Genomic DNA, 24,290 nt, shown 5'->3' on the forward strand with positions numbered 1-24,290 from the left:
AGTGACAATGAGCCATTGCTGTGTAACAATCTAAACACTAAAAAAAAGCCCATAGAATGCTACATATACCAGATAGGGAACAGAACTCATAAAAAACAGTAAGACATTTTGGTAATGAAAAGGACTAATTACAAAATCTTGTCTCAAGAGAACGTACTAACAAAAATGGAAACATTGCTATTTAAATGACATAAACAACTAATACTTAATTGAAACTGATACTTAAATTATTCTGACACAAAATCATGAATATGAGAAAATTCTTCAAACGATCGAACACTGAAAATAAATTTATAAAAGATTGTTCATTGCATAAAAATCTTGATACAAGGCGCCTGTTATCTATTCTAGGTCAACCATTGTCTCAGAAGTCTGTTTTCTATATGTATCGGCTTGGTCACCTTTTCCCTTGATCAGTCCACCATGCTTTTCTGCATCGAGTGTTCGAAGTGCCTCGATGAGCATGATGTCTTTGGGACCAAAAGCATCCAAATAGGACAATTCTTTAGAGTTATTTTCCCACGGCATTTTTCAGGAACACCAGTTTTTAATAGAGTTTGTCTTTTGAATACCTCGGTTGATTTCTAAGTTTACTACACCCTTTCCTTTGAAAGTTCATTCCTGCGGTTTTTGCAGTTGATGGAATAGCACTGTGCACCTACATCCTTCGGTCTCTTGCATGAATTATTAGTGGTAATCTCAGTAGTCTGTCCCTTTGATGTAAGGGTGTATTCGTGATCTTCCCTAGCTGTTAAATCTGAAACTAGATTTCTTTTCTCACATTGAACACAATGAAATTTACTTACACGGTTAACTCAACACAGGGCTGGCTAGAATGACCTGAGTGGAGAGTGGGCTGAACCCAACGCTGCCAACATTACTACCTGCTGAACCCAACAGAAGGAAGCTGAACCCAACTCATTTGTGCTCTGCTGAAACAAAGTGCACTGGACCCAACGCTGCCAACGATACAACCTGCTGAACTTAACAGGAGGGAGGTGAACCCAACTCACTTGAGCTCTGCTGAAACCAACAGAGTGCGCTGAGCCCAATGTTGCTGATGTTACAACCCGCAGAGACCAACAGGAGGAAACACAACTCTAGTAAGAACATGAACTCGTTAGTTATTTAATTATTTGTTGCAATCTTGTCTGAGCTTGGTGCTAGTCTTTTAATAATGATTAAAAAAAACATTTCTCTAATGAATAAATGATTTTATTATTTATTGATCTGCCTAAAAAATTTCAGCAGTATTTACATTACATGAGAGGATAGCCTAAAGATTAGCAGTTTGGTTCAAACTGGCCAATCACATTGCTTTCCCGACTGCTGACGTGAAAATTTTCCCATTCGTAACAATAAAAAAATTATTAAGGAAAACCTAGCCACTGCTTTGCAATAATTTAAACTTTCACGAAAGTTTATAAAATTATACATATCCATGTATTATACATATCCATGTATTATACATATCCATGTATTATACATATCCATGTATTATACATATCCAATGTAGGGAACAATATTCTTGGGAAACAGTGAGAGACATCTTGATAACAAAAAAGGCCAATTACAAAATATTATCTCGAGAAACAGTAAAAACAAAACGAAAAAATATTACTTAAATGATTTTAACAGCTAGAACTTAATTAGAACAGATACTTAGATTATTCTGACAAGCAACTATGAACATAAATAACTTATTCGAGTTTGCAAACAGTAAAAATAAATTCATTAAAGAATGTTCATTGCGTACGAATTGTTCTATAAATCTCGATAAATGGCATCTGTCATCTTGTCTAGGTCAACCTTTGTCCCAGGAGTCCTCTCGCTATATATATCAGCTTGGTCACCTCGTCTTTTCATCAGCCCTTCAAAATGAATGTTCATGGAGTTGCGTCCCATGGCCCTTTGCAATAACACCACTCACTTTACTGTTTGCTCGCTAGAATAACATTTGCGATTTTTTGGTTTACTGCACTTGGATGACTTGTAGGGTTAACCTTTTTATCTCTTTAATCCAATTCTTAAATATTTGTCTCCTAGGTTGACCTTCGCCCCTCAAAAAGTAGTTTATGAATGCATAAGAATGTCTTCTAGTAAAAATTATTTTATTATGGTGTAACCCAGCTCTTTTGCATGTTAAAGATAACTATTAACTGGTTTTCACCTGTGACTAGGCTTTTGAGCAGTTCAGTGTTATTCTTATGCTTGATAGCACAACTCCTGTTGTATCTATTGAAGCAAGCCAGGAAGATTGTACAGAGCACTATGTTAAAGTTTTTAGCCCGGAGTGTCTCTCACCGTGGACTTAGTATTGATTTAGGTCTATCATATGGGGGGTCAAAAAGTAAAAGCGTTTACATTATTAAATTGTGTTTCAGTAGATTTATTCAATCGGCTTTTGCTATGGAAATAGTTTTTCACAAGGAGTCATTAAACTTCATCACAAAAGAATTGTTAAGTACCAGCGTTTTCATTCCTAGGATAAATCATATCTAAGGTCAAATTTATGGATATACTGAATTTACAACCAATGGTTAAATCTAGTGGGCCATTTTAACTGCCTACCGTAGCAACTCCTCTCAACAGGAGATTTAGGTGGTTTTATATCACTGATCAGCTGCTCTAAAGGTCTATGTATTCTTTGTTCAACTGAAGTTCTAAGCAGGGGAATGCAAGTTCAGATCTTGCCGGGGGGCCCATAACTTGAGGTTCTAGGAGTACGAGGTTTATGGCACATATGCCAGTCGAAAGGCAGATTTTTAAGACTGTCATCTCGTGTGTTTTCCTGCCTAAAAGTGTTTTGTGGGCAATTGGAATTTGGAAAAGAAGCATTGTTAAAATTCTTCCTAGGTAACCTTGGTAATAGCGCTCTGGTTCTTCGAAGCAAATTTCTTTATGCTTCAAGAGCTACAATTTCTTGACCTTTAGTCCCAATCACCATAGCATGTTTTGGAACTATGCCCCTGTCTAGGAGGACCGCCAACTTCTGTATTGCGAGGGGGCTTCTATCTCTCACTTCATGTCTGCTGTGGTACCACATAGCTTGTTTTTGCCTCTGCTTTCTTTTGATTTTCCTTAGTCTGTTGCCATCTATCTTAGGGTCTGATAGGATACCAATGGAGCTCATAGACCTGCTGTTTTACAATTGTGAGGGTGAGTAACCATTAGCCAGCAGAGTATCTCTATACATGACAGGCCTGCTTTCTAGTCTATATTCTTATGCAATAAACTCTTTACTGTATCTTCACTTCCCTATCTGAACTTGCCAAAACCCTGAATTTGTATCTAATTTCGAAAAAAATTGTTCCCTTTGGTAATTCAATGCGCAAGTCTGAAATCCTAAGCGGAGGGTAAATCTCGCGCTTGACCAATCTGTTCAGCCCAGTCAAATCTATGCACATCTTCATCTCCTTTCCTGTCTTAGGTGCTATAGTTAGCCCTGAGCACCACTCAGTAGGCTCTTCAATCCGCTCAATCACTTTTTTGCCAACATACTGTCTAACTCCTGCTTAGCTGGCTCTCATAATCCTACTGTTATAGATTTAGGTAGATATAATTTTACTGGCTCTGTACCTTACTTTAACTTAATTTTTTTCAAACCTGTCATCATGCCTAGATCTTTAAAAACTTCCTTAAACTCTCTTACCGGGTCAAACTCGCTGTTGCTTACTGCTTTGAACACAGCCAACAGATTCAGCTGCCTCAACTCGGTTATGCCCAACAAGTTTGCCTTAGATCCCTTCATCACACACATTTCAGTTTCCATAAATCTAAATTTACTTTCCAACTGAACTGTTACTTTACCAACTAGCTGGTATGATATCCTAAGATATGGGAGAGATGCAGATGAGCATTGGTCGAGACTGAGGGAAGTACTCAAAAGAATCAGGTGTTCAGGCATGACATGAAGGAAGGATAAGTGGGAGTTTAGCAAAAGTGAGATCAAGTTTTTGGGCAATTTGGTTAGCGGGACTGGCGTTAAGCCAGACCTATTTAAATTTGGTGCAGTTTTAGGCTTAAAGCTGCTGGCTAATAAAACAAAGGCAAGAAGGTTTACAGAGATGGTAAATTATTTGAGTAGGTTTGGCAGAGAGCTAGCAGAATTATGCACTTCAATTTACAAGGTGTCAAGAAGTACATCACAGTGGTGTTGAGGTCATGATCAGGAAAGGGCTTTTGAGGAGGTGAAGATAGTTTTATCTAGAGCACTAGTATAATTGCGTGCCTTTGATCTAAATAAAAGGCAAGGGGTGCCTGCGGACACCAGTAGAAGTGTGGTTAGAGGCTTATTGTTGCAATTGAATAAGAGTAATATGTGACAGCCAGTAAAATATGCGGTGAAAAAAATGACGTAGACAGATGAAAGGTGTGCAATGATAGAAATTGAGGCATTGGCAATTTCATGGGCGTGTGAGAAATTTGACTGCTACTTATTTGACAGAAAGTTTGAGATCGAGACTGGCCATAAGCTGCTTTTTTCACTCTTGGGTGAGAAGAACTTATTAACCTTATTAGTCAGGGTTCAGAAGTCTAAAAGGAGATTTATAAAGTTTGATTACACAAGTTTTCATACACCTGGGGAGAAAATGCTTTTGGCTGACTCTTTGAGCTGGCCTAATTGAAAATTTTACACCAAAAGTGATGTGAATAGGTGTGAAGAGTCGGATATTGCCGTAGTTGGCCTAATCACAGAGTTAAGGTCGGAGATGTTGAAGAATGAAAAGGCTGCGGATTGTTTGGAGTATGTTATGGAAGGTTGGCTGAGAAGTGGTAAAAGGTTAGACGGTGAGCTTTTAAAGCGTTTTAGTGCAAGGAAATGGCTTATTGTAGGAGCTGGGTTAGTTTTCTTCAGGGATTGGGTATACATATCTAGGTCAATGAAGAAACTGTATTTAAAAAAGTGTTATGTTGGTCACCAGGGAATCGATAAATGTCGTAGGAAAGCTAGGTGCTACTTCTGGTGGCTAGAAGTGAGTGTAGACATTTGTGAGTTTGTAAAGCACTGCTATACTTGTGTCATTCATGGGGCAGTCAAGCACCAACCTATAGTTCAATATGAGTTACCAACAAGTCCTTGGGAAGTACTCAGTAGTGACATATCTGTATTGAATAGAAAGTTATATTTGTTAATAGTTGATCACTATTCCAGGTGGATTGAAGCACTGCACATCAGTGCTCAAACTTATAGGGAAGTAATATCTGTTACGAAGAAAGAAAGTGTTTGCTAACTTTGGTATTCTTAACATTTTGCACTCAAATAATGGGCCTTGTGATAATAAAAAATTTGGAGATTTTACAGATTTGTACAAAATCATTGTAGTTACTAGCAGTTCTTGGTACTCACAGAGTAATGAGTTGGTGGAGATTGCAATTAAAACAGTAGGTGCTAGGCCAATAGGCCAGAAGTGCTCAAAAATCCATTTTTTGTGGCAAGGTCTTGGACTTGCATAAAAATTTGTGTCTAGTACCTTTAAGACCTGAAATGTTGGAAAATTCAGAGATACTGCGGCTAAAATTTTTACATGTACCTCTAAATGGCCCCTGAACATGACCCTCAAGTGCATTTTTATCGATTTTCGCCAAAATTTCGACCTTTTGAGACTCATAAATCAATTTTAAGAAATTTTTTTTGTTCTAATTGGTGAATATAAATGATAATTGTCTGATGATAGTATAAAACAATTTTTAGCCAATTCTGGCCAAAACTGGCAAGTACAGCATAAAAAACCTTTCGTTTTTTGGCCCAAAACGGCTATCAGCCTCTGAAGGAGAACTAAGCTGTATGAGGTAAAAATCTGATTAGATTACAGCAACCAGCGAGCATGGAAATCATTTGGGCATTCAGATATCCAGTTGAAAGTATTATAATTTGTTCAAAAGCTTAGTGTGACAATTTGACAATAAATCATAGGGGGATAACTCTGGTAATGTACTTCATTACACACAATGCCCAGTGCTTGTTGATTTTGCAGACACATATTATTAATTATGGTACATACAAAACTACATTTACACAATTAACACAGCGTACAACAGCATCACTACATCATTGGGTCTGAGATGTAAGTCAATGTTGTCAGCATCTTACAGTTGATGGTGCGTTTTAGCTGCGACAAAAGTAAACTCCTTCAGCAGGGATACCTGAAGGCTCTCCAAGCTTTCAGAATGTGACTGTAATCGAACATGGTCTTTTATTAGAGGGAGACCTGAGCGTTTTCCGAATATGTATGGTGGTAGACAAGGCTTTTCTGGGGCTTTCAATAAGTGAGCTGTCTTTGATACAGGTGTTGATGTTGTACGTTGTACAGGAACGGATATATAGGTGTTTTGGAATATGATACCATTTACTTTATGAGTTGTTCCCTCTCCAGCTTGTTTTTCTTCATTGATGTCTATGTTGTCATACACTAAGGCGGTCGGTCTATGTAAAACATGTTCTTGAGAAACCATGGAGTCTTTGTCTACTTCTCTCTGGGCAGTGCTGGTCTCAGCTCTGTAAATAGTCTCGCTGCTCACACAGTGTCCATAGTTATTCAGCAAGGACACAAGATCTGCGGAACCAGTTATGTTTCTAACTGCTATTCCCAATACCATAGATTTTGGACAAGGATTCCTTCCCTTCCTTTGCAGCGTGTCATGATGTCCTGACATATACTGAAAAGCTTTGTTGCATAGTCAAACCTGATAGAACTAAATTCAGAGAAATCGTATATATCTTTAACAAGGCCTGAAATAACAGCTAAGAAGTTAAAAAGCTCTGCCGGACCTGCAGCATAAAACCGGTCCAAAGTTGTGTTTGAAGCCTTGGGTGGAAATGGTGTTTTATACTTATGATTGTCTATTGAGTTCTTTAGTGACACACTTGCATGACTTAGCTCAGAACCATCAGTGTTGATATATATTTCTTCCAAACTGCAATCGCTGTCGTCGTCTAATTTTGAATTGGACATGATGTCTGCAAGTTTCACACCTGGAGCGTAGATTAACTCTGAGGCTTTTCAGGATTTAGGTTGCTCGAAGATTAATTCAGGGAACTGCTTTTTGAGTAGCGTCTTCAGTTTTGACGTCCTGTATGAAAAAAGTGTAATTTTTTTAATGGCATACATCAACACACAAATTACATTAGAAGTCACAGTAGTCCATGAACATTAACCAGCCACACATGCGTTGGTTGATTTTGATGCTCTTTTTCATCAGTGAAGCTTTTGTAGAGTGCAAGCAGCTCTGTCATGGCAAAGCACTCCTTTGAGATGATAACTTTTTGGAGAAGTCCCGCACAAAACTGTGGATGTAGCTCATTGGTAGTATTATCAGTAACGCCAGATCGAGATCTAATAACAAGACACAAAAATCATAACATCATTTGACATGATTACAAGGAGCTAACAACAGTAGTGATAGTATATTTCATAATATAAGGGATGCAACATACAAAAAACAGTATCAATGGAAAAGTAGGTTAAGAAAGAATATGCAGTGTGCTGTCTATACTAGTTTACTATCCTACACTGTTACATAGTATGAAAGTCATAACCATTTTTATGAGTAGCCACACAAGTGTTAGGTGTTGATTGCTATTGTTATATGTTTACACACAAAACAATATACCATGAGATTAAAGCTGCCACAATTTTGCAAGTTTACCTGGTTGTAGTGACTATCTGTAAAAATATGATAAATTAGCAGACTATATGCATGCAGATTTGTGCAAAATAGATAAACTAATTTAGAGAATTATGTGAAAGCTGTGTCTTCCAAAGAACCAATGATGACAATTTGAAACAACACTGTTGCCTGTTGCAGTAACCACAGAGACGTAACTTTTATATTGTATACAGTATGCAACAGGTGAGTTGACAACGAAATGACCAACCTGTCAGCATCAGCTATGTTTGTGGGTGAACCTCTCCTTATAAACAGCTTGCAACAACGCTCAAGATACATGATTTCTATTGTCACTGCATCACCAACACCAAAATGTACAGATATATTGTCATCAGTAACATCTCCGCAACTTGCTTCAGCTTGTCTAGAATGTAGTTTCAACAGAGTATATAAAATAAATTAGGCTAACTGGGACCTCATCTCAAATTAGTTCTATTCTGCATGTAAATATAAATAGTGGCCCATAGAAAGGAAGCTACATAGTACCAGCTAATTAATCTTTGATACCTGCTTCTTTTGTTTCTGCCTTTATTAGTTTGTCTCTTCAAATACCGTGTCTCTTCTTATAGAAGAAACCATCCTTCTTCTTGCATATGACAAATATTACAGGCAGCACAGGTTTGGCCAAGCAACTAGTCTTGACATCTGAATGAGAGCGTAGTTTCTCCCTCACTGGAGGATCAGTGTCAGAAGAAGATGTTAAGTATATCTGACCTTCTAATGTCTTTAAAAACATAACAGGGTTATAGTCTCATCAATATGCTAATGTTATCTTCATTGTCCTTCTGATCATGCTAACCAAAATGCCTTTGTTTGTTTAGGTTCTAATTACAGTTTTGTCTGGTTAAGGGAGTAAGGTAAAAAAACAAGCAATGCAAACAACATTAACATGTGTATAAACCAGTGAATTTGATGAACAATTCTTTGTTGGGAACAAACACCCCTCACATGTACGGCAGCTTTTGCTCTTTTCTGTGCATTGGCTAACTTTTTTTATCAGTAAATCTAGAGTAACAGGCCTTTTGAATGTAAGCACACTCAATTATAGAGAGCACCATAGAGGCCAAACTTTATTCTGGCTGTTTTTCTGAAGATTGCCATACTTCTAGGCACTTTTAAAATTCTCTAATGTTTTGCCAGTCAATTTTTTGATATTCTCTGGATTATTTGATGTACTGTCCTCACAGGGTTAAAGAACTGAGTCCAACTGATTCAGGTTCATATTGTTTATTTGAAACTCAAACCGTGAAAACTAAAATAAAACATAATGACATAAAATATTTTGGCATGTGTTTGTAGAAGCTTGTAGCAGTAGGCAATTTGCACACTTCCAACCTATATAAAATCAATAAAATATATATGTTCCATAATATGCAAATGCTACAATAATCACATGAATGATTGCTAATAATATAAATTGCATACCTCTTTGGCCTTCTACCCAGGTAAGGCAGTAAAGAGACTTGATCACTTGTATGTCAAACTATGACTGTTGATAAAGTGTAAATATTAAAAAACTACATGCTGCCAACTAACAGAGTATCTTGGTATAAAATGGCTTAGTGCAAATCAGCAGAGTTTATATATTGTTGGCTATAACATAAACAAAAATACAATTTATTGCAAAATGGCAATGCAAAAGCTATGAATCTCTCTAGCTTAGCTAAAAATACACAAAATAGGATTAAAATGGTCAATTGTATTCATAGGCAGCATCAGTGAAATCTACAAGCATAGATTATATAAACAAGCTTCACTAAGCTATTATATTGTCGTTAATGCGATGATGATCTCCGTAGGCTATTCCGTAGGCGCTAGGTGAATTTGAAGTTTGTTTCCTACATTTGATAGGAGATGACAGCAGCAATCCGTGGCAAGAACATGGGGAGAAAATTGTTGAATCAAAAGCACCAAGTAATAATAATAATAACAAGATAAAGCTTAATACATAATGTAGTTACAAGTTAGCTGTCTGATGTTATTGCAGGAAATTCACATTATAAATGTGCAGTTAAATTGGTAAAATCAGCATTGTCCAATAGGATTGCTCAATTTTGTATATGGGAGAATATAACTCCATTATTCGTTGGAGTTGTTTCCCCAAATCTTCAAATACAAAAAACTACTCTTTGTGAAGGTTTTTCACGTAGTATCTCACTATATTTGAACTCTCCATAAAAAAATGCCCCTAGTAGGCAATTTTCACTTATGTCCATGACCTTGCCATAACATTTTTCCAAAAAGTTCTTTGGCCTAGCACCTACAGTGAAAATTTTGTGAAAGAAAAGGATATGGATATGGCATTGTTAGTGTATAGAACAAGGCCTCTGTCAACTGGTTATTCACCTAGCCAACTAATGTTTGGCAGAACGGTAAAGTCGAATTTGGTTGTAAATAATAAAAGGAAGTAGATTATGAGGAATTTGAAAGTAGAAAAAGGAAAAAAAAGTCGAAGCAAAAAAGCATTTTGGATGTCCAGCATATGATAGGGTATAAAAATTGCCAGAATTAAAGACAGGACAGGTCACCTATGTGAAGGCGACTACTGACACCAGAGCAGCAGGTACAGTAGTAAGAAGAGGCAGTGCGCCAACAAGTTATGGGATAAGAGTTGGTTCAAGTGAGACCAGAAGAAATAGAAAACATCTGTTTCTCCTAAATAACAATTTCACCTAGAGATCCTCTAATGATACTAACACATACACCGGCAGTCATGAGTGTGCTAATAATAACACCTCTGACGATTTTTGTGAGTGGTTTGAAGATAGTGAGGAAGTTGAGATACAATATTGGGTAGATCGCCGCTTTAGAGATAGTGAATGTGAGGAGAGAACAGGAAGTTTAAATGATGAAAAGAAAAAACTACTCAATGCTACGGTCAGGAGTGGCCTAGCGAGGGGGGACTCTAATGGAAAGAGTCAAGAGACCCCAACCTCACATGGGTTTGATGAAAAGGCAATAGTTAATGGTGCAGTTACCAAAGGGGCCAAGCCAGTAGACCTCAGCTAGATAAAGATACCGTTTACTACAAACTGTTAGTAAAAGAAGGTTGTCATGTTGCAGATTGTTGTATAGATATACAGTGAAACATGGATAACTCAAACTTCACAGGACCGAGCGAAAGTGTTTGAGTTATCAGAGCATTCAAGTTATCAGAGCACAGTCACAAGTGAATGTATTCATCAATAGATACATATACAGACTACATGTATATATAAAACTAAAGTATAGGTTGTTTGTTGTAAGTTAAAGGGCATCTGATGTAGAGTTTTAAAGTATTTATCAGAAAGTATAGATATTTTATACACTTGAGATTTGTGTGTTGTTTTAGGTGATGTGACTGCCAGAACTTTTTCAGATTAAAATTGGCAAAACCTAATCGCGGTTAAAACGCTCAGAAGACATTTTTTCTTCTGAGTGTTTTACTCGAGATCAATTTTACCAATTTTAATCTTAAAACGTCTTGTCAGTCACATCACCTAAAACTGCAAACAAATCTCAGCCCAATAGAAAAATATCTATTCTTTCTGATAGTTTTTAAAACTGGACATAAGTAAACATTTATGACCAATGCAAAAAAGTATGCTTTACATCTGATCAGTGGTTTCATTTAAAAAACTTATCGAGTGTAGTCTGTGACAAGGTATTTTTTTGACAAAGATCAACAGTGTGACTTAATGTAGAAATAGATTTTAAACAGTTATTATAGTCCTTGCACTCTCTCATATCTATAAAACATCTGAGGACATCTAAAGCGTTGTTTGCATCAGCCAAGGTAGGTGGATCAGGTTCAACAAACTCAGCCTCTTCCTTTCTATAGGACTCATTGAGAGTACCACAATATGTCACGGACTGCACAATCTCTGCATCACTCAAATGCTCAGCAACAGTAATGTCTGTATCAACTACTAAAAGCTCATTTGCAAAACCGAACTTGAATTTAAGCTAAAGTAACACTATTATTAAAACATTTGTTAGGCACCTTAGACAGTCATCAATTTAGCCCTTTATCGGGCCGAGTTCATAATAATGTAACAGCATTGGCTATTTCAAGATTACTTACTTGCTGTCACATTTGATGTAGAATCTATGGTGTGTAGTAGAAGATTTAGATTTCTCACAGTGTCACCTTCTTCATTATCATCAGCAGTTGAAGTCGCATCTGTTTGATCAAGGTTGGTTTGACCAAACCCGTGGTGAAAACAGTTGGCAATCATTTCTTTTGTGACACGGCTCCATGCTCTGTTCACCCAGCGTATCGCTTGCAAAACATTGATAGAAGCATCTGGCTTCTTTCCATGAGTGTCAATGTAATCAACAGTGAATTGCAAAACTTGCTGATGGTAGTAAGATTTAAAAGTTCGAATGATTCCTTGGTCCATAGGTTGCAGCACGCTTGTGGTATTGGGTGGTGTAAATAGAAGCCTGATTGACATAAGCTCATTCATAGTTGGGTGTGCTGGACAGTTGTCAATGATGAGAAGCACTTTTCTGTTTTTTTCTGGTCATCCGGCGATCAAAACCTCTTACCCATGTTTGAAAGATGTCGTTCACCATCCAAGCCTTCTTATTGTGGTAATACTGACATGGAAGGTTAGTAACATTTTTAAAACAGCGGAGATTTTTTAACTTTCCTATTACAATAGGAACTTCCTTCTCGGTGCCCGACATATTAGCGCAAAGTCCCACAGTCAGTCTTTCTTTTGACAACTTCTCTCCACTACACTTCTCTCCTTTAAAGTGCAACGTTTTGTCGACCATGAGCTTGTAAAACAACCCGGTTTCGTCCATATTGAATATGTCATCATAAGTGTACGTTTGAAGTAATGGAGTAAGCACCTCTTCTTTCCACTTTTCCACTTCTCCAACATTAACTGCAGCTGACTCTCCAACAACTATCTGACTGCCAATAGAATGCCTTTTCTTCCACCTGTCGATTCAACCGCGAGAAACAGTAGTATCCTTTCCTAAATCCTGTAAAAACTGGTTAGCCTTTTCTAACAAAATTGGCCCATTAATAGGTACGCCTTCACTACGCACTTGTCTAAACCAAGTCAATAATACGCCATCCAAATCATCGTGCAACGTTGAACGATCTCTTAGCCTTGATGAATTTTGGTCACATAACGATCTTATTCTTTCTTTTTGTTTAATCCATGTTGACACTGAACTTTTTGGAAGATTTTCTCTTTTTGATAATGCTGATAGCTTTTGTCCTGCTTCAATTTCCTCGAGTACTTTAAGTTTGTCAGAAGGTTTCCACGCTTTTCTTTGCTTGCGTGATGCCATCGTAAAGCGGATGTCTGTTGTAGCGGACGCCAAGCCACGAGCCTATTTGTGACATTTTATCTTTATGTATCCGCATATAATTACTGTTACAATATGTATTTTTCCTGCTGTGTTTATCTTTATTAAATTTTTATCGCTAATACCTTCTAACGTTTATAGCTTGGCCGTAACTAAGCGAACGCCTTAGCGACCCTATTAATCATTTTATACGATTTCTTTTTCGGTTCCATTATACGGTATGGGGGAAATTATATGTACACTATACACGTATAAAAAGTGCTTTCATTAAAAAAGCAGAGTAGTCTCAGCTCCGCGACTAGTGGAAACTCCTTTGAAATAAATTGAACAGAAACCACGTTTGTGAATTCGGCAAAAAACTGTTCGAGTTAACGGTGCCGAGGTCGAGTTATATAAAGCCATTTATCATTGCGTGGAAACAGACCAAGCAAATCTATTCGAGTTAACCATGTGTTCGATATATCCGAGGGCGAGTTATCCGAGTTTCACTGTACTTTCAAAGTGATCATTCAACTACAGCAGACAGTTCTGGAGGGCGAGCTGGTGGTGGTGGACAATCGGAGAAAAGCCGTGAAAAAAGAGTTGCAGAGAGGAAAGTAGTAGGAAAAAAGTGGAAGGAGTGGTGTGGCTAAGAAGCCTGTAGTGTTTGGTAGTAGTGGTAAGTTGTGGTCTTTTTTTGCAGGGCAAAGCAAGACCAACTGGTTGTGAATTGTTCTGCGAATATTTGTAAGAGGTGCAGTTGAAGTAGACATTGACAGAAAGACTGCAATGTACCAATCTGTCAGTGGTGTGGCAAGACCGGGCACGTGGTTAATGGATGCCTTCTCTGGGGTCTAGGTGGTCTAGTAAGTAGCGAGACAGGGAAATGGAAAGGCACCGAGGAACTACCGGCACCCTAAGGAAAGTGAGGACTTATGCTGAGATGAGTGGTAGCACTAGTAAAGCTGCCATACCGGTACCCATCATGGAGAAGGTAAGCTCTTTTTTAATGAATGTGTTCAGTAAGGGGATGTTGGACAAGGAAGGTGTCAAAAGAAGATTGCCAGGATTGCCAGGATTGACAGTGAGAAGTTGGAGGTGCCGAAAAAGTTTGAGGTAGATTTTGCCAGACTAAGTGCTGATAGCAGGGCCGCAGTCAGCGAGTTGGTGAATGCGGAGGCATTTAGGGCAGCGATCGAGCAGTTGGCGAAGGCTCAAACAAAGATAGCTAGTAGTAAACCTGCACCGATGGAGGGTCAGGCCGACCTAGATACGTCTGGGCCTATGTCAACTTCCAGCTCTGTGGTGCCATCCCCTGTGCAGCCAGTTACTGCCGAAGTAGAAACTTCCTACAGGATGCCTGCCAGTTCCTCCTTTTTTAGGAAGAGTGTGGGAAAGACGGAAGTGACGGAACCTGAGGTTAAGGAGTCATTGCCGACCCAATCACAAGTTTCCAGGCAAGTTGCCAATAGTGGAAGTAGTGGTAGAGACAGTAGTGATGGTATTGGTGGTGACAGAGGTCACGGCAGTAGCGCAGGACGTGAAGGGGGCCACTAAAATATAGAGAGAGTAGTGCTGGCAAAGAGGATGGCAGTACAGGAGAGCCCGAGAGTGGCAGTGAATCGAAGGAGTTGATGGATCAATCGTAAGGAGTACGGTAAACTCCACCAGCAAAGTGCGTCACCGGATGAGTTCACATGTGTTTTTGTCATGTGTATTTTAACAAGGTGTGAAGCCCAAGGAAAAAAAGGCATGTTGCATAATCCCGTTAGTGGGCCCCAGGCTACGCTAATGTCTGAGGTCACAGCAGTTACAGGTAGTGACGAGAAGTTAAGTGAAAAATAGTGACGGAGTAGTGATACAGTAGAGAGAAGATTATAAAAACAAGTGCAAGGCAGGAGCGGTTCTTTCTCTGCTTCAGTTTATGTAAGTTCATTCATTTATACAACATAAGCTTTGCGGATTTAATGTGGCTGATGACTCATCAAGGCACAATTGCTATGCCGATGTTTTTATGCCACAAAAGTTGTCCAAGCGAAGATATTATAATTATAAAAAACTTAAACCTTCTTTTTCTGATTGTATGATTTTGCAAATATAATCAAAAAACCTAGACTACTCACTGATTATTATTATTATTAGAATCATCAACGCATATCTTCCGTGAAGAACTATGTTCCTCATTTGATATTGCGCAGTATGCTCGCAAGGGCTTATGTTCCTCATATAATATTTTGTTATGCTCTCAGTAGCCTGTATGTTCCTCACTCAATATTATTACAAATATAATTATGAGGACCTATACTTCTCACTGAATGTTTTACAACATGCTTTCTTGGGCCTAAACTCTTAACACAATAGTAATTAACAGTGAAACCTCAGTTCTCGAACGCTTCGGTTCTCGACCAACTTGGTTTTTGAGTAAAAATTTTGAGATTTCTTCGTCTCAGATCTCTACCATAAATTCAGTGCTTGACCAAACTGGAGCATGTGCATTGAAACTACATTAAATGTTTGGAACAGCTCCAACAACAGCAAGTTACTATGTTTAACGACGTTGTTATAAGCCACTTTCAAAAAAGTCTCAAACAAAGGAGAATTTTCACGTCATAAATTCTTTACAAAAAGATGGAGCCATCTGGGAGAACACTGCCTCTACCGAAGAGATTTTTTAGGGACCCAACTCTTCCAGTTGAGTTACCCTAAATGGTTTCAGAGGAGGATTCCTCTTCAAAGATGTGAAATAAATATGCCTCTAAATGTTTCTATGCTAGAAACTAAACGTTTCTATTTTCTCTTTCACGCGATTTTTGATGTAACTGATTTGTTGCACTTTTTTGCTGCTTCATTATCAATTTTTGCGACTTTTAGTATTGAATTGTAACCATTAATTTTTTTTGATGTTTTAAGAGCAAAGCATACAAAGTTTTTACTTTTGTTTTTTTTTTCATTGTCATAGATGGAAAATATTTTATTAAAATTAAACATGATCTATATCTACTCATTTTTATTTATAGTATGCAGTATACAGTACAGTATTATGGTGCAAAATGTTAAAAAGTACTTTACCGAAGTTGTTAAATGGACTTGGAATGAATTAAAATTTACATAAATTAATTCTAATGGAAAAACTTGTTTCGGATCTCGAACAACTCGGTTCTTGAACAGCCTTCTGGAACGGATTGTGTTAGAGGACCAAGGTTCCACTGAAAAATATAATCAATAGAGCCTAAGTTTCCCACAAAATAAAAATATAAAAATAATCATGAAGACCCTGTTTCTCATTCAATTATTTTATAAATACTGTATAACTATTATGGCCTATATTTCTAATTTCATATTGCACAATATACTCAAAGGACCTATATTTCTCATTTCAAAATATGTGATATATTTTTTTGCTTGGGCCTATGTTCTTCACTCGATATTGTACAATATACTCAAAAGGCCTATGTTTCTCACTCGATAATGTACAATACACTCACAAGGGCTCATATTCCTTCCTTGATATATCACGATTCACTCACAAGAGCCTATATTCCTCACTCAACAATATTACAAATATAATCATGAAAGTCTATGTTCCTTACTCAATTGTATTATAAATATAACCATAAGGCTTTATATTCTTTACTCAGTTCTGCAATAGAAATATAATCATGAAGACCATGTTTCTCACTCCATTATTTTATAAATATAATCATGATGGCCTATGTTCCTCACTTCAGAATATGCAATATACGCACTGGGCCTAAATTCTTCACTTCATAATGTGCAATTCACTTGCTTGGGCCTATGTTCCTTTCTCAATATTGCAAAATATACTCAAAGGGCCTAGATTCCTCACTTCACAATGCGCAATGCACTCGCTTGGGCCTATGTTCCTCCTTCGATATTGTGCAATATACTCAAAAGGCCTATGTTCCTCACTCAATATTGTACAATATAGTCAAAAGGCCTATGTTCCTCACTCAATACTGTACAATATACTCAAAGAGCCCGTATTCCTTACTTGATATCGCGCAATATACTCGAGGACCTATATCACTCACTTCGTATTGTGCAATATACTCACTTGGGCCTATGTTCTTCACTCGATATTGCACAATATACTCAAAGGGCCTATATTCTTTACTTCATAATGTGCAATATAATCAAAGGGCCTTTATTCTTCACTTCATAATGCACAATAGACTCAAAGAGTCTATATTTTTCTCTTCATAATGCGCAATATACTCAAAGGGCTTATATTCCTCACTTCATACTGTGCAATATACTTAGAGAGCCTATGTTCCTTTCTCAATAATCAACTCAAAAGATCATCAATAGAACCAAGTAGTCACATCTGGCATCTGAAGGATGATGATGTTTAGTTAGTGGAAACTAATAAAGAAACATTCTCATCTAACATTAGTTCCATAAGATGCAACAAGTGATTGTGGGAAAAAGTCTATATTTTCAACTTCTGCTATATATCTTCCATTCTTCACATAGCCAGTTTAAATAAATGAATTGAGCTACTAATTAATACATCAGTTATTAATATGTATGATAATAAAATGTATTCTGAACATACTTTAAAGAAAGCAGTTGAGTAACTAACAGATTATACATGAATATAGCTAATATATTTATGATCCTAGCATGGTTCAAAGGTTGACTTGCAACAAAATTCACATTGAAATTATTTGGAATAAAAAGGTTCACCATGTCTTAATTTGCTGTGTTGTAGGTGCAAAATATGTATAAATGTGATTACAAGGTCTTAAAAGCTCAAAAACGAACAGTTAATCGCAGCCATCATGAAAATGCCGTAGGTTGAAAACCCTCTCCAAAATGGCTCAAATGGGACATAGTTGAACACAATGTGCTTCTGTTTGCACTTTCATGCAACCTCATTTTTTGAAATATTTTTACAAATATACTTCACGCATTCAATAAAACTATGTCTATAATTGTCCTTACGCATTCATTTCATTATCATTGTAATGCTGTCACTTTGAGCACTGATATCTGAAAACCTAGTCCAAAAATTAGTTTAATTTTTTAACCTTAGCCTTTATCCTCCTCTGACACACATGAAGAGCCTGTTGGTCACCTGTGATAGTCGGAAGAAAATGCTGCAAAAATTGTTTGCGCCATTTGGCAGGAAGTATAGGTCACATGATCATATTACGACTAGATGATTAGACAAAGATGAAAAAAACTGTAAAGTATGTATATTTGATAAGGGCTTTCAAGTAGAACCCAAAGTGTTCATCATAAACTAGTGTGTCGAGACGTTTTACGTGTATATTGAGCCTTTTATTGGCCTGTAATTTTATGGGATAACATCACGTGTTAAAGCAATAACCACGTCAAGTTGAGTATGTCATCAAAATAAAGAGATTCCAACCTACGGCGTTTTCAAAAAGGTGGCAATTAACTGTTCGTTTTTTAGCTTTAAAGAGCTTGTAATCACATTTCTACATACATATTTTGCACCTACATATAACACAGCAGAGTAACACATGGCAAACCTGTTGATACCAAATAGCTGTGATGCAAATTTTGTTGCGAGTCAACCTTTAACAATTTTATCCAAGAGTTTCAACAAGCATAAACTATTTAGTAATAAATGATTTCACATACCAAAATGTTCTTTGTCATTTAACTGAGATGATATAATACAATGTATTTTTACAAAATGAATGCGAGTCATTTTAAAACATTTCATCAACAGCATATTTTATTGCCTTCCAATAGCTATCTATCGTTTGTTTTTCCTGTTCTAACTGTTTCTTGAGCTTTTTTATTGGTTCCTCTAACTTTTGCCATTTTTCCCCCTGTGAGCTATCAGTTTCCTTGAAATGAAAAATACTGCATATAAATACAATAGCATTTGGAAAGCCTCTAGGGGTTTGTTACCACTTCCACTATACATATGTATATGTATATTATAATGTGGAGTTTCCTCAAGGTGGTTTTATTGTATGAATGTTGACAAGGATAATTCAAGACGACTGCTTAGCTAGGCTGCTTGATCACTACTGATGAGTCATAAAGATAACATCAGCTAGACCACCCATAACATTGCTTCAAGGTCACACATACTTAGTACACATATAACACGCTCCTTTTTGGGAGGACAGTAAAACAAAACTTAAAATGTCAGTGAATACAAAAGCATAAAAATAGAAAATGTTTATAATAGAGTTTGGAGCTGAGTTAACTAAAATGTATGTCGGTGGATGCAGCTTACTAAGCGAGGTTAATGTTACATGCTCAATTTTTAAAATTAGTTTTCTGGCTGGGGGTACCTCACTGGTGGTTTGGATATGCGCCCTGACCTAGTTGTGTGCGTTTGCGCAGATGGAAGTGACTGATAATTACTACTAGGCTGGTGGGTGGTGTGTGAAGACTGTGAGGTATCTGATGAGGTTAAAGGCTGTGTGGCCTCTGACCTTGTGTCATTGTGGTCTACACCTTGTGCCGGTCTATGTTCCACTGCCATAAAATTACGCATGGTTATATTCTCTAATTGCAAAGATTGCAGGGTTGTTGGGGCTTCCTTGTATGGCCTCAAGAATTTTATGTTCCTTCTAAAAACTCTACCCTTGCCGATATTCACATAAAAACTCCTGGGTGTCTCTGCTCTCCGGATGATCACACCATCTACCCAACGCCGATGGCCTAGTTGGCACCAAACTCTCATGCCCACACACATCTCAATAGGTCGCCTAGCTGGGCTTGTGTTGAACATATCTTGCGACTGGCGCTCTCTGAAAGCTTTCTCAATCAGGTTAATGTCTACTTTTTGAAGTTTGAGCTGTTGAGGCATGAACTGAAGATTGTTTCTTAGATTTCTTGACTGTAATAGAACTGAAGGCGATGGTAATTTACCCCCCAGTGGTGTAGATCGAAGGGAGGCTAAGACATCAAACAATGTTTGATTTGACTCATGGGCCTTTTTCAGGCTGCTTTTGATAGTTTGATTCATCCTTTCAGCAAGGCCGTTAGAACGAGAATAATACGGACTAGATGTGATATGCTGTATCTCAAGTTCTTTTAGAAACTGTTCAAATTCAAATGATGTAAAATACGAAGCATTATCAGAAACTAGGATCTCAGGTCTACCAAAGTCAAGGAACTGCCTACGCAGTATCTCGACAATGCTACTTGAGTTTGCATTCTTCAGCTCACAGCAGGTAGGCCATTTGGAATATCTGTCTACCGTGACTAGATACTCCTTGCCAGCTAAGTGAAAAACATCTATGCTTACTGATTGCATTGGATACTGCGGTATGTCATATGGTTCGTAAGCACATTGTGAATTTGCCCTCACATTCTCCTGGCATGTTGCACAACTCAACACCACATCCTGTATCTGCCCCTGATAACCTGGCCAGTACACGGAATTTTTGGCTTTCTCTATGCACTTACTAACCCCTAAATGTCCTATGTGAATGATATCTATTACCTGCTTGCGCATAGACACTGGGATAACTATTTGACTGTTTTTAAGTATCAGACCATCGTGTGTCGTCAAATCATATCTCGCTGCCCAAAATGGTTTCAGTGGTTCAATGCACATTCTCCTCTTAGCTGGCCAGCCATTTCGTATGTAGCTGCTAAGGATTTGTAGAGTGCTGTCTGATTGCACTGTGCTAAGGAGCCGGTCTTTGAAGGTTGGGTTTCTAAGGACACCGCTAGTGACTGAATGGATTTGTTCTGTATCTAGTGAGCTTAGAGCTTCTGCATCTTCACATAAATCTGCCAAAAAGGCACGCGATAGTGTGTCTGCAAGAACTAGAGCTTTACCTGGTTTATGCACAAGTGTGTAATCATATAATTGATTGCGTAGTCTCATTCTCAATAGCCTGGGACTGATATCATTAAGACCCTTATTCATGATTCCTATGAGTGGAAGATGATCCGTTTCTACCACTACATGTTGACCATATATATATTGATGGAATCTTCGTAAGCCAAACTGAACTGCTAGATATTCTTTTTCGATTTGAGCATACTTTTTTTGAGTGTCTGTCAGTGTGCAGCTAGCAAACTCAATTGGCTGCCCGTTATGCATTATCACTGCACCCATGCCAAACTGACTGGAGTCCACAGATAATACAATAGGCAGGTCTGGATCAAACATTCGCAATGCTGGAGTGGATGTCACCACAGCCTTCAGTTGTGCCAAGGACTCATCATGTGTGCCTGACCACGACCAAGTCGCATTTTTTTTTGTTAGTTCTCTCAGCGGGGTGGTTATGTCTGACAAATTAGGGCAAAACTTTGAGAGATAAGTTGCCATTCCAAGCAATCTACGAACATCTTCCACATTTTGTGGTTGAGGCATGTCAATGACTGCTTTGATCTTAGCTGGATCAGGCTTGATGACTCCATCCCCAATTATGTGACCTAGATATTTGATGTGCTTTTGTCTGAATGTACACTTTGACTCATTTAACCGGAGGTTCTTTTCTCGGCACCTCTCTAGCACTGATTTGAGGATTGCGTCATGTTCAGCCATTGTGGGTGCATGAATCAAGAGGTCATCGACATAGCACTCAACGCCTTTTATATCCTCAAATAGTTCAGAAACTGTGCGACAAAATATCTCTGGGCTTGAAGAAATACCATATGGCAACCTTAAAAACCTGTATCTACCGAAGGGAGTGGCAAATGTGGTGAGTAGGCTACTATCTTCGTCTAGCTCCAACTGTAAGAAGCCAGATGTAGCGTCTAACGTTGTGAATACCCGCGATTTAGATAGTTTAGCAAATATTTCTGATGCCGTGGGTAGCGCAAAATGTTCACGCCGTAAACATTTATTCAACTGAGTAGGATCTAGACAAATTCTAAGTGAGCCATTTGGTTTTAATACATTTACAATAGGGTGAACCCAATCTGTGGCCTGTTTCACTTTGGCTATAGTGCCCTGAGATTCCATTTTTTGAAGAGTGTCCTTCAACTTATTGCGCAATCTAAAGGGAACCCTTCTGGCACTTTGAATTACTGGTTTAGCATTTTCTTTCAGTTGCAGAGCATGTTTGCATGGGAGGCACCCCAAACCACTGAACACATCTGGGTAAGCTTTAGCAAGGTCATCGCTGACTGTATTTGAGACATTGACCAAACCCAATTCCATTGCACTTGGTAATCCTAACAAGGTCTTCTGACCTGCACTTGATGACACTATTACAAAATCTAGTGGTACAAAACGAGCGCTAACATCCACCAACAATGTTACTTTACCTAGTACATCTAGTTCATGGTTGCTAAATGAAACTAATGACTTGCCATACTTTTGTAGAGGTGTATGCACCGATAAAGAGTCAAATATCCCTTTAGGCATGACATTGCATGAAGCTCCAGTGTCAACTTTGAGATGTAGCGGCTTTTCATTGCACCTTGTGGTGATGCACCATTCTCTTCGGCTCTTGTCGTTGTTCACAGTAAAAGTTATGTCATTCTGTTCTCCACTGGTCTCTACTAGCTCATATGCAGCTTTGGCAGCAGACTTACGCTGTGATGCCATACAAGCTATGCTGAAATGATTCATCTTGTGGCAATTTCGGCACTCTTTGCCGTATGCAGGGCATGCTCCTTTAGGGTGACTCGACTTACAATATTTACAGTTATTTACTCTGGCGCCGTTCTTATTCTTGTGAGCTAGATGGTTCGGTTGTTGTACTGTATTAATATTAGCATTCTCTTTGTCGATCTTCATATCTGTAAGATAATGTTTGGTGGCTTCCGCCCGACGACACAGCTGTATAATTTTGTTCAAATCCGGATTGCCATCTAAATTGAATATGTCCTCTCTGACTTCTGGTGAGTTAATGCCACATACAATTCTGTCTATCAGAGCACTATTTTGTTCATCAGCATGTATATTGCAAGTAGACAAGAGTCCGCGTAGTGCAGTTAAAAAATTGTCGAATGATTCACCTGGAAGCTGTGTTCTGTTATGAAACTTGTACCGTTCATAGATAATTTTCACTTGTGGTGTAAAGTGCCGGGTGAATGCCTCCTTAACCTTTTCAATATCCTTGCGGTCTTCTTCAGGAAGATTGAAAGTTCGGAATATCTCCTGACCCTGTGGTCCAAGTAGGGTTAACAGTATGGCTACTTGGATTTCTCCCCCTTTTGTTGACTTCTCTGTTGCTAGCATATAAAAGTTAAATTGTTCAAGCCATTCGTGCCAGCTTCTGCTAGTCTCACTGGGGTTGCCAGCATTAGATATAAAGCAACCTGGAGCTCGCAAACCACCCTCTGCCATTACTATCCAGAAGCGATAATCCACACTATATACTATAGACGTCCTGACACCATATTATAATGTGGAGTTTCCTCAAGGTGGTTTTATTGTATGAATGTTGACAAGGATAATTCAAGACGACTGCTTAGCTAGGCTGCTTGATCACTACTGATGAGTCATAAAGATAACATCAGCTAGACCACCCATAACATTGCTTCAAGGTCACACATACTTAGTACACATATAACAATGTATCAGATAAAATTTTTTCATGAACAATAAAGCATGGAGCATAAATCGTATCATTGAACATTAACAAAACTCACAATCAATACGAGCTAATCATTATGTCACACAAGGTCTGCCAAAGAAAATAAATTACAATGATATTCCTCTTTTTTTCATAACAATACAAACCCCTTTCAGCAGCTGTGCCTCGTTGTTTATACATGACTTTTTTGTCTTTAAACAGGAAATGAGAAGCCATATCAAAAGGTGTTTCCTTCCAATCACATCATTGAAATGGCTGTTGTAGGCTAGGCATAAAAGAAAAACAATTCGCTGAGTAAACATATAATATTGGACAACAAGAACCATCTTTTTTTTATCCACAATTTGTTCTCAATTCGTTCCCTAAAGTTTTAATGAAAATCGCTTAGTTTTTATTTCAATCTTGTGGGAGCTTTTTTCTGATTTATAGCAGATTGCTGTTAGCTGGTTAGTCTTTTACGCCCTTATCCTGAGAACTGCACATTTTCACTGTCGTCTACACAATATTTTATTTGCACCTATGCAGCAAAACATTTAAAATGTGTAGTGAAGACAGCGAATGAGCGCCTTTTGAATGCTTCTCTTTTTTATTGAATTACTTTGAGGAAGACAAAATTATAAATTGAGTGTCAATAAATTTACTGGTTTTCAATATGTTGAAACAGCAGAATATTATGAATTAAAATTTAAAAAATTGGCACATGATGTGTCATTATCGAAATTATAGAATATAGCCTTAATAACAAAGCTCTGCCTGCATACTGCTAGTGAGAATTGTTTTCTGACAGAGATTTTTGTAAACAGGATTCAACGTATT

At 37.9% G+C, this 24,290-nt stretch overlaps 3 protein-coding genes across 3 annotated transcripts; 1 reads left to right on the forward strand and 2 right to left on the reverse strand.

Annotated features, from left to right (window-relative positions):
- Window positions 1–12,141: 12,141 nt before the first annotated feature.
- Window positions 12,142–13,428, reverse strand: LOC137408002 (tigger transposable element-derived protein 6-like). Its single transcript, XM_068094392.1, has 2 exons — window positions 13,403–13,428; window positions 12,142–12,601 (listed from the first exon to the last, which is right to left on the reverse strand). Exons 1-2 carry the CDS (start codon window positions 13,426–13,428, stop codon window positions 12,142–12,144), a joined length of 486 nt encoding a protein of 161 aa, XP_067950493.1.
- Window positions 13,429–13,843: 415 nt separating this feature from the next.
- On the forward strand, window positions 13,844–14,514 carry LOC137408003 (uncharacterized). The gene is made up of 2 exons (XM_068094393.1): window positions 13,844–13,951; window positions 14,017–14,514. Exons 1-2 carry the CDS (start codon window positions 13,844–13,846, stop codon window positions 14,512–14,514), a joined length of 606 nt encoding a protein of 201 aa, XP_067950494.1.
- A 4,585-nt stretch (window positions 14,515–19,099) lies between these two features.
- Window positions 19,100–23,224, reverse strand: LOC137408592 (uncharacterized). Its single transcript, XM_068095173.1, has 2 exons — window positions 22,353–23,224; window positions 19,100–21,263 (listed from the first exon to the last, which is right to left on the reverse strand). Exons 1-2 carry the CDS (start codon window positions 23,222–23,224, stop codon window positions 19,235–19,237), a joined length of 2,901 nt encoding a protein of 966 aa, XP_067951274.1. The 3' UTR covers window positions 19,100–19,234.
- Between the last annotated feature and the right edge of the window lie 1,066 nt (window positions 23,225–24,290).

The sequence above is a fragment of the Watersipora subatra genome, chromosome 11 (genome assembly GCF_963576615.1).
Source record: "Watersipora subatra chromosome 11, tzWatSuba1.1, whole genome shotgun sequence".
Classification (NCBI taxonomy): domain Eukaryota; kingdom Metazoa; phylum Bryozoa; class Gymnolaemata; order Cheilostomatida; family Watersiporidae; genus Watersipora; species Watersipora subatra.

Coding starts and splice junctions, on each gene's coding strand:
- LOC137408002 (XM_068094392.1), bottom strand. CDS start 13,428: ATGGTTAACTCGAATAGATTTGCTTG. Junction 12,602..13,402: donor AACTCGAATAGATTTGCTTG/GTCTGTTTCCAC, acceptor TTGAATCGACAG/GTGGAAGAAAAGGCATTCTA.
- LOC137408592 (XM_068095173.1), bottom strand. CDS start 23,224: ATGGCAGAGGGTGGTTTGCGAGCTCCAGGTTGCTTTATATCTAATGCT. Junction 21,264..22,352: donor GAATGGTGCATCACCACAAG/GTGCAATGAAAA, acceptor AGATGTTCGTAG/ATTGCTTGGAATGGCAACTT.
- LOC137408003 (XM_068094393.1), top strand. CDS start 13,844: ATGGAAAGGCACCGAGGAACTACCGGCACCCTAAGGAAAGTGAGGACT. Junction 13,952..14,016: donor CGGTACCCATCATGGAGAAG/GTAAGCTCTTTT, acceptor TGTCAAAAGAAG/ATTGCCAGGATTGCCAGGAT.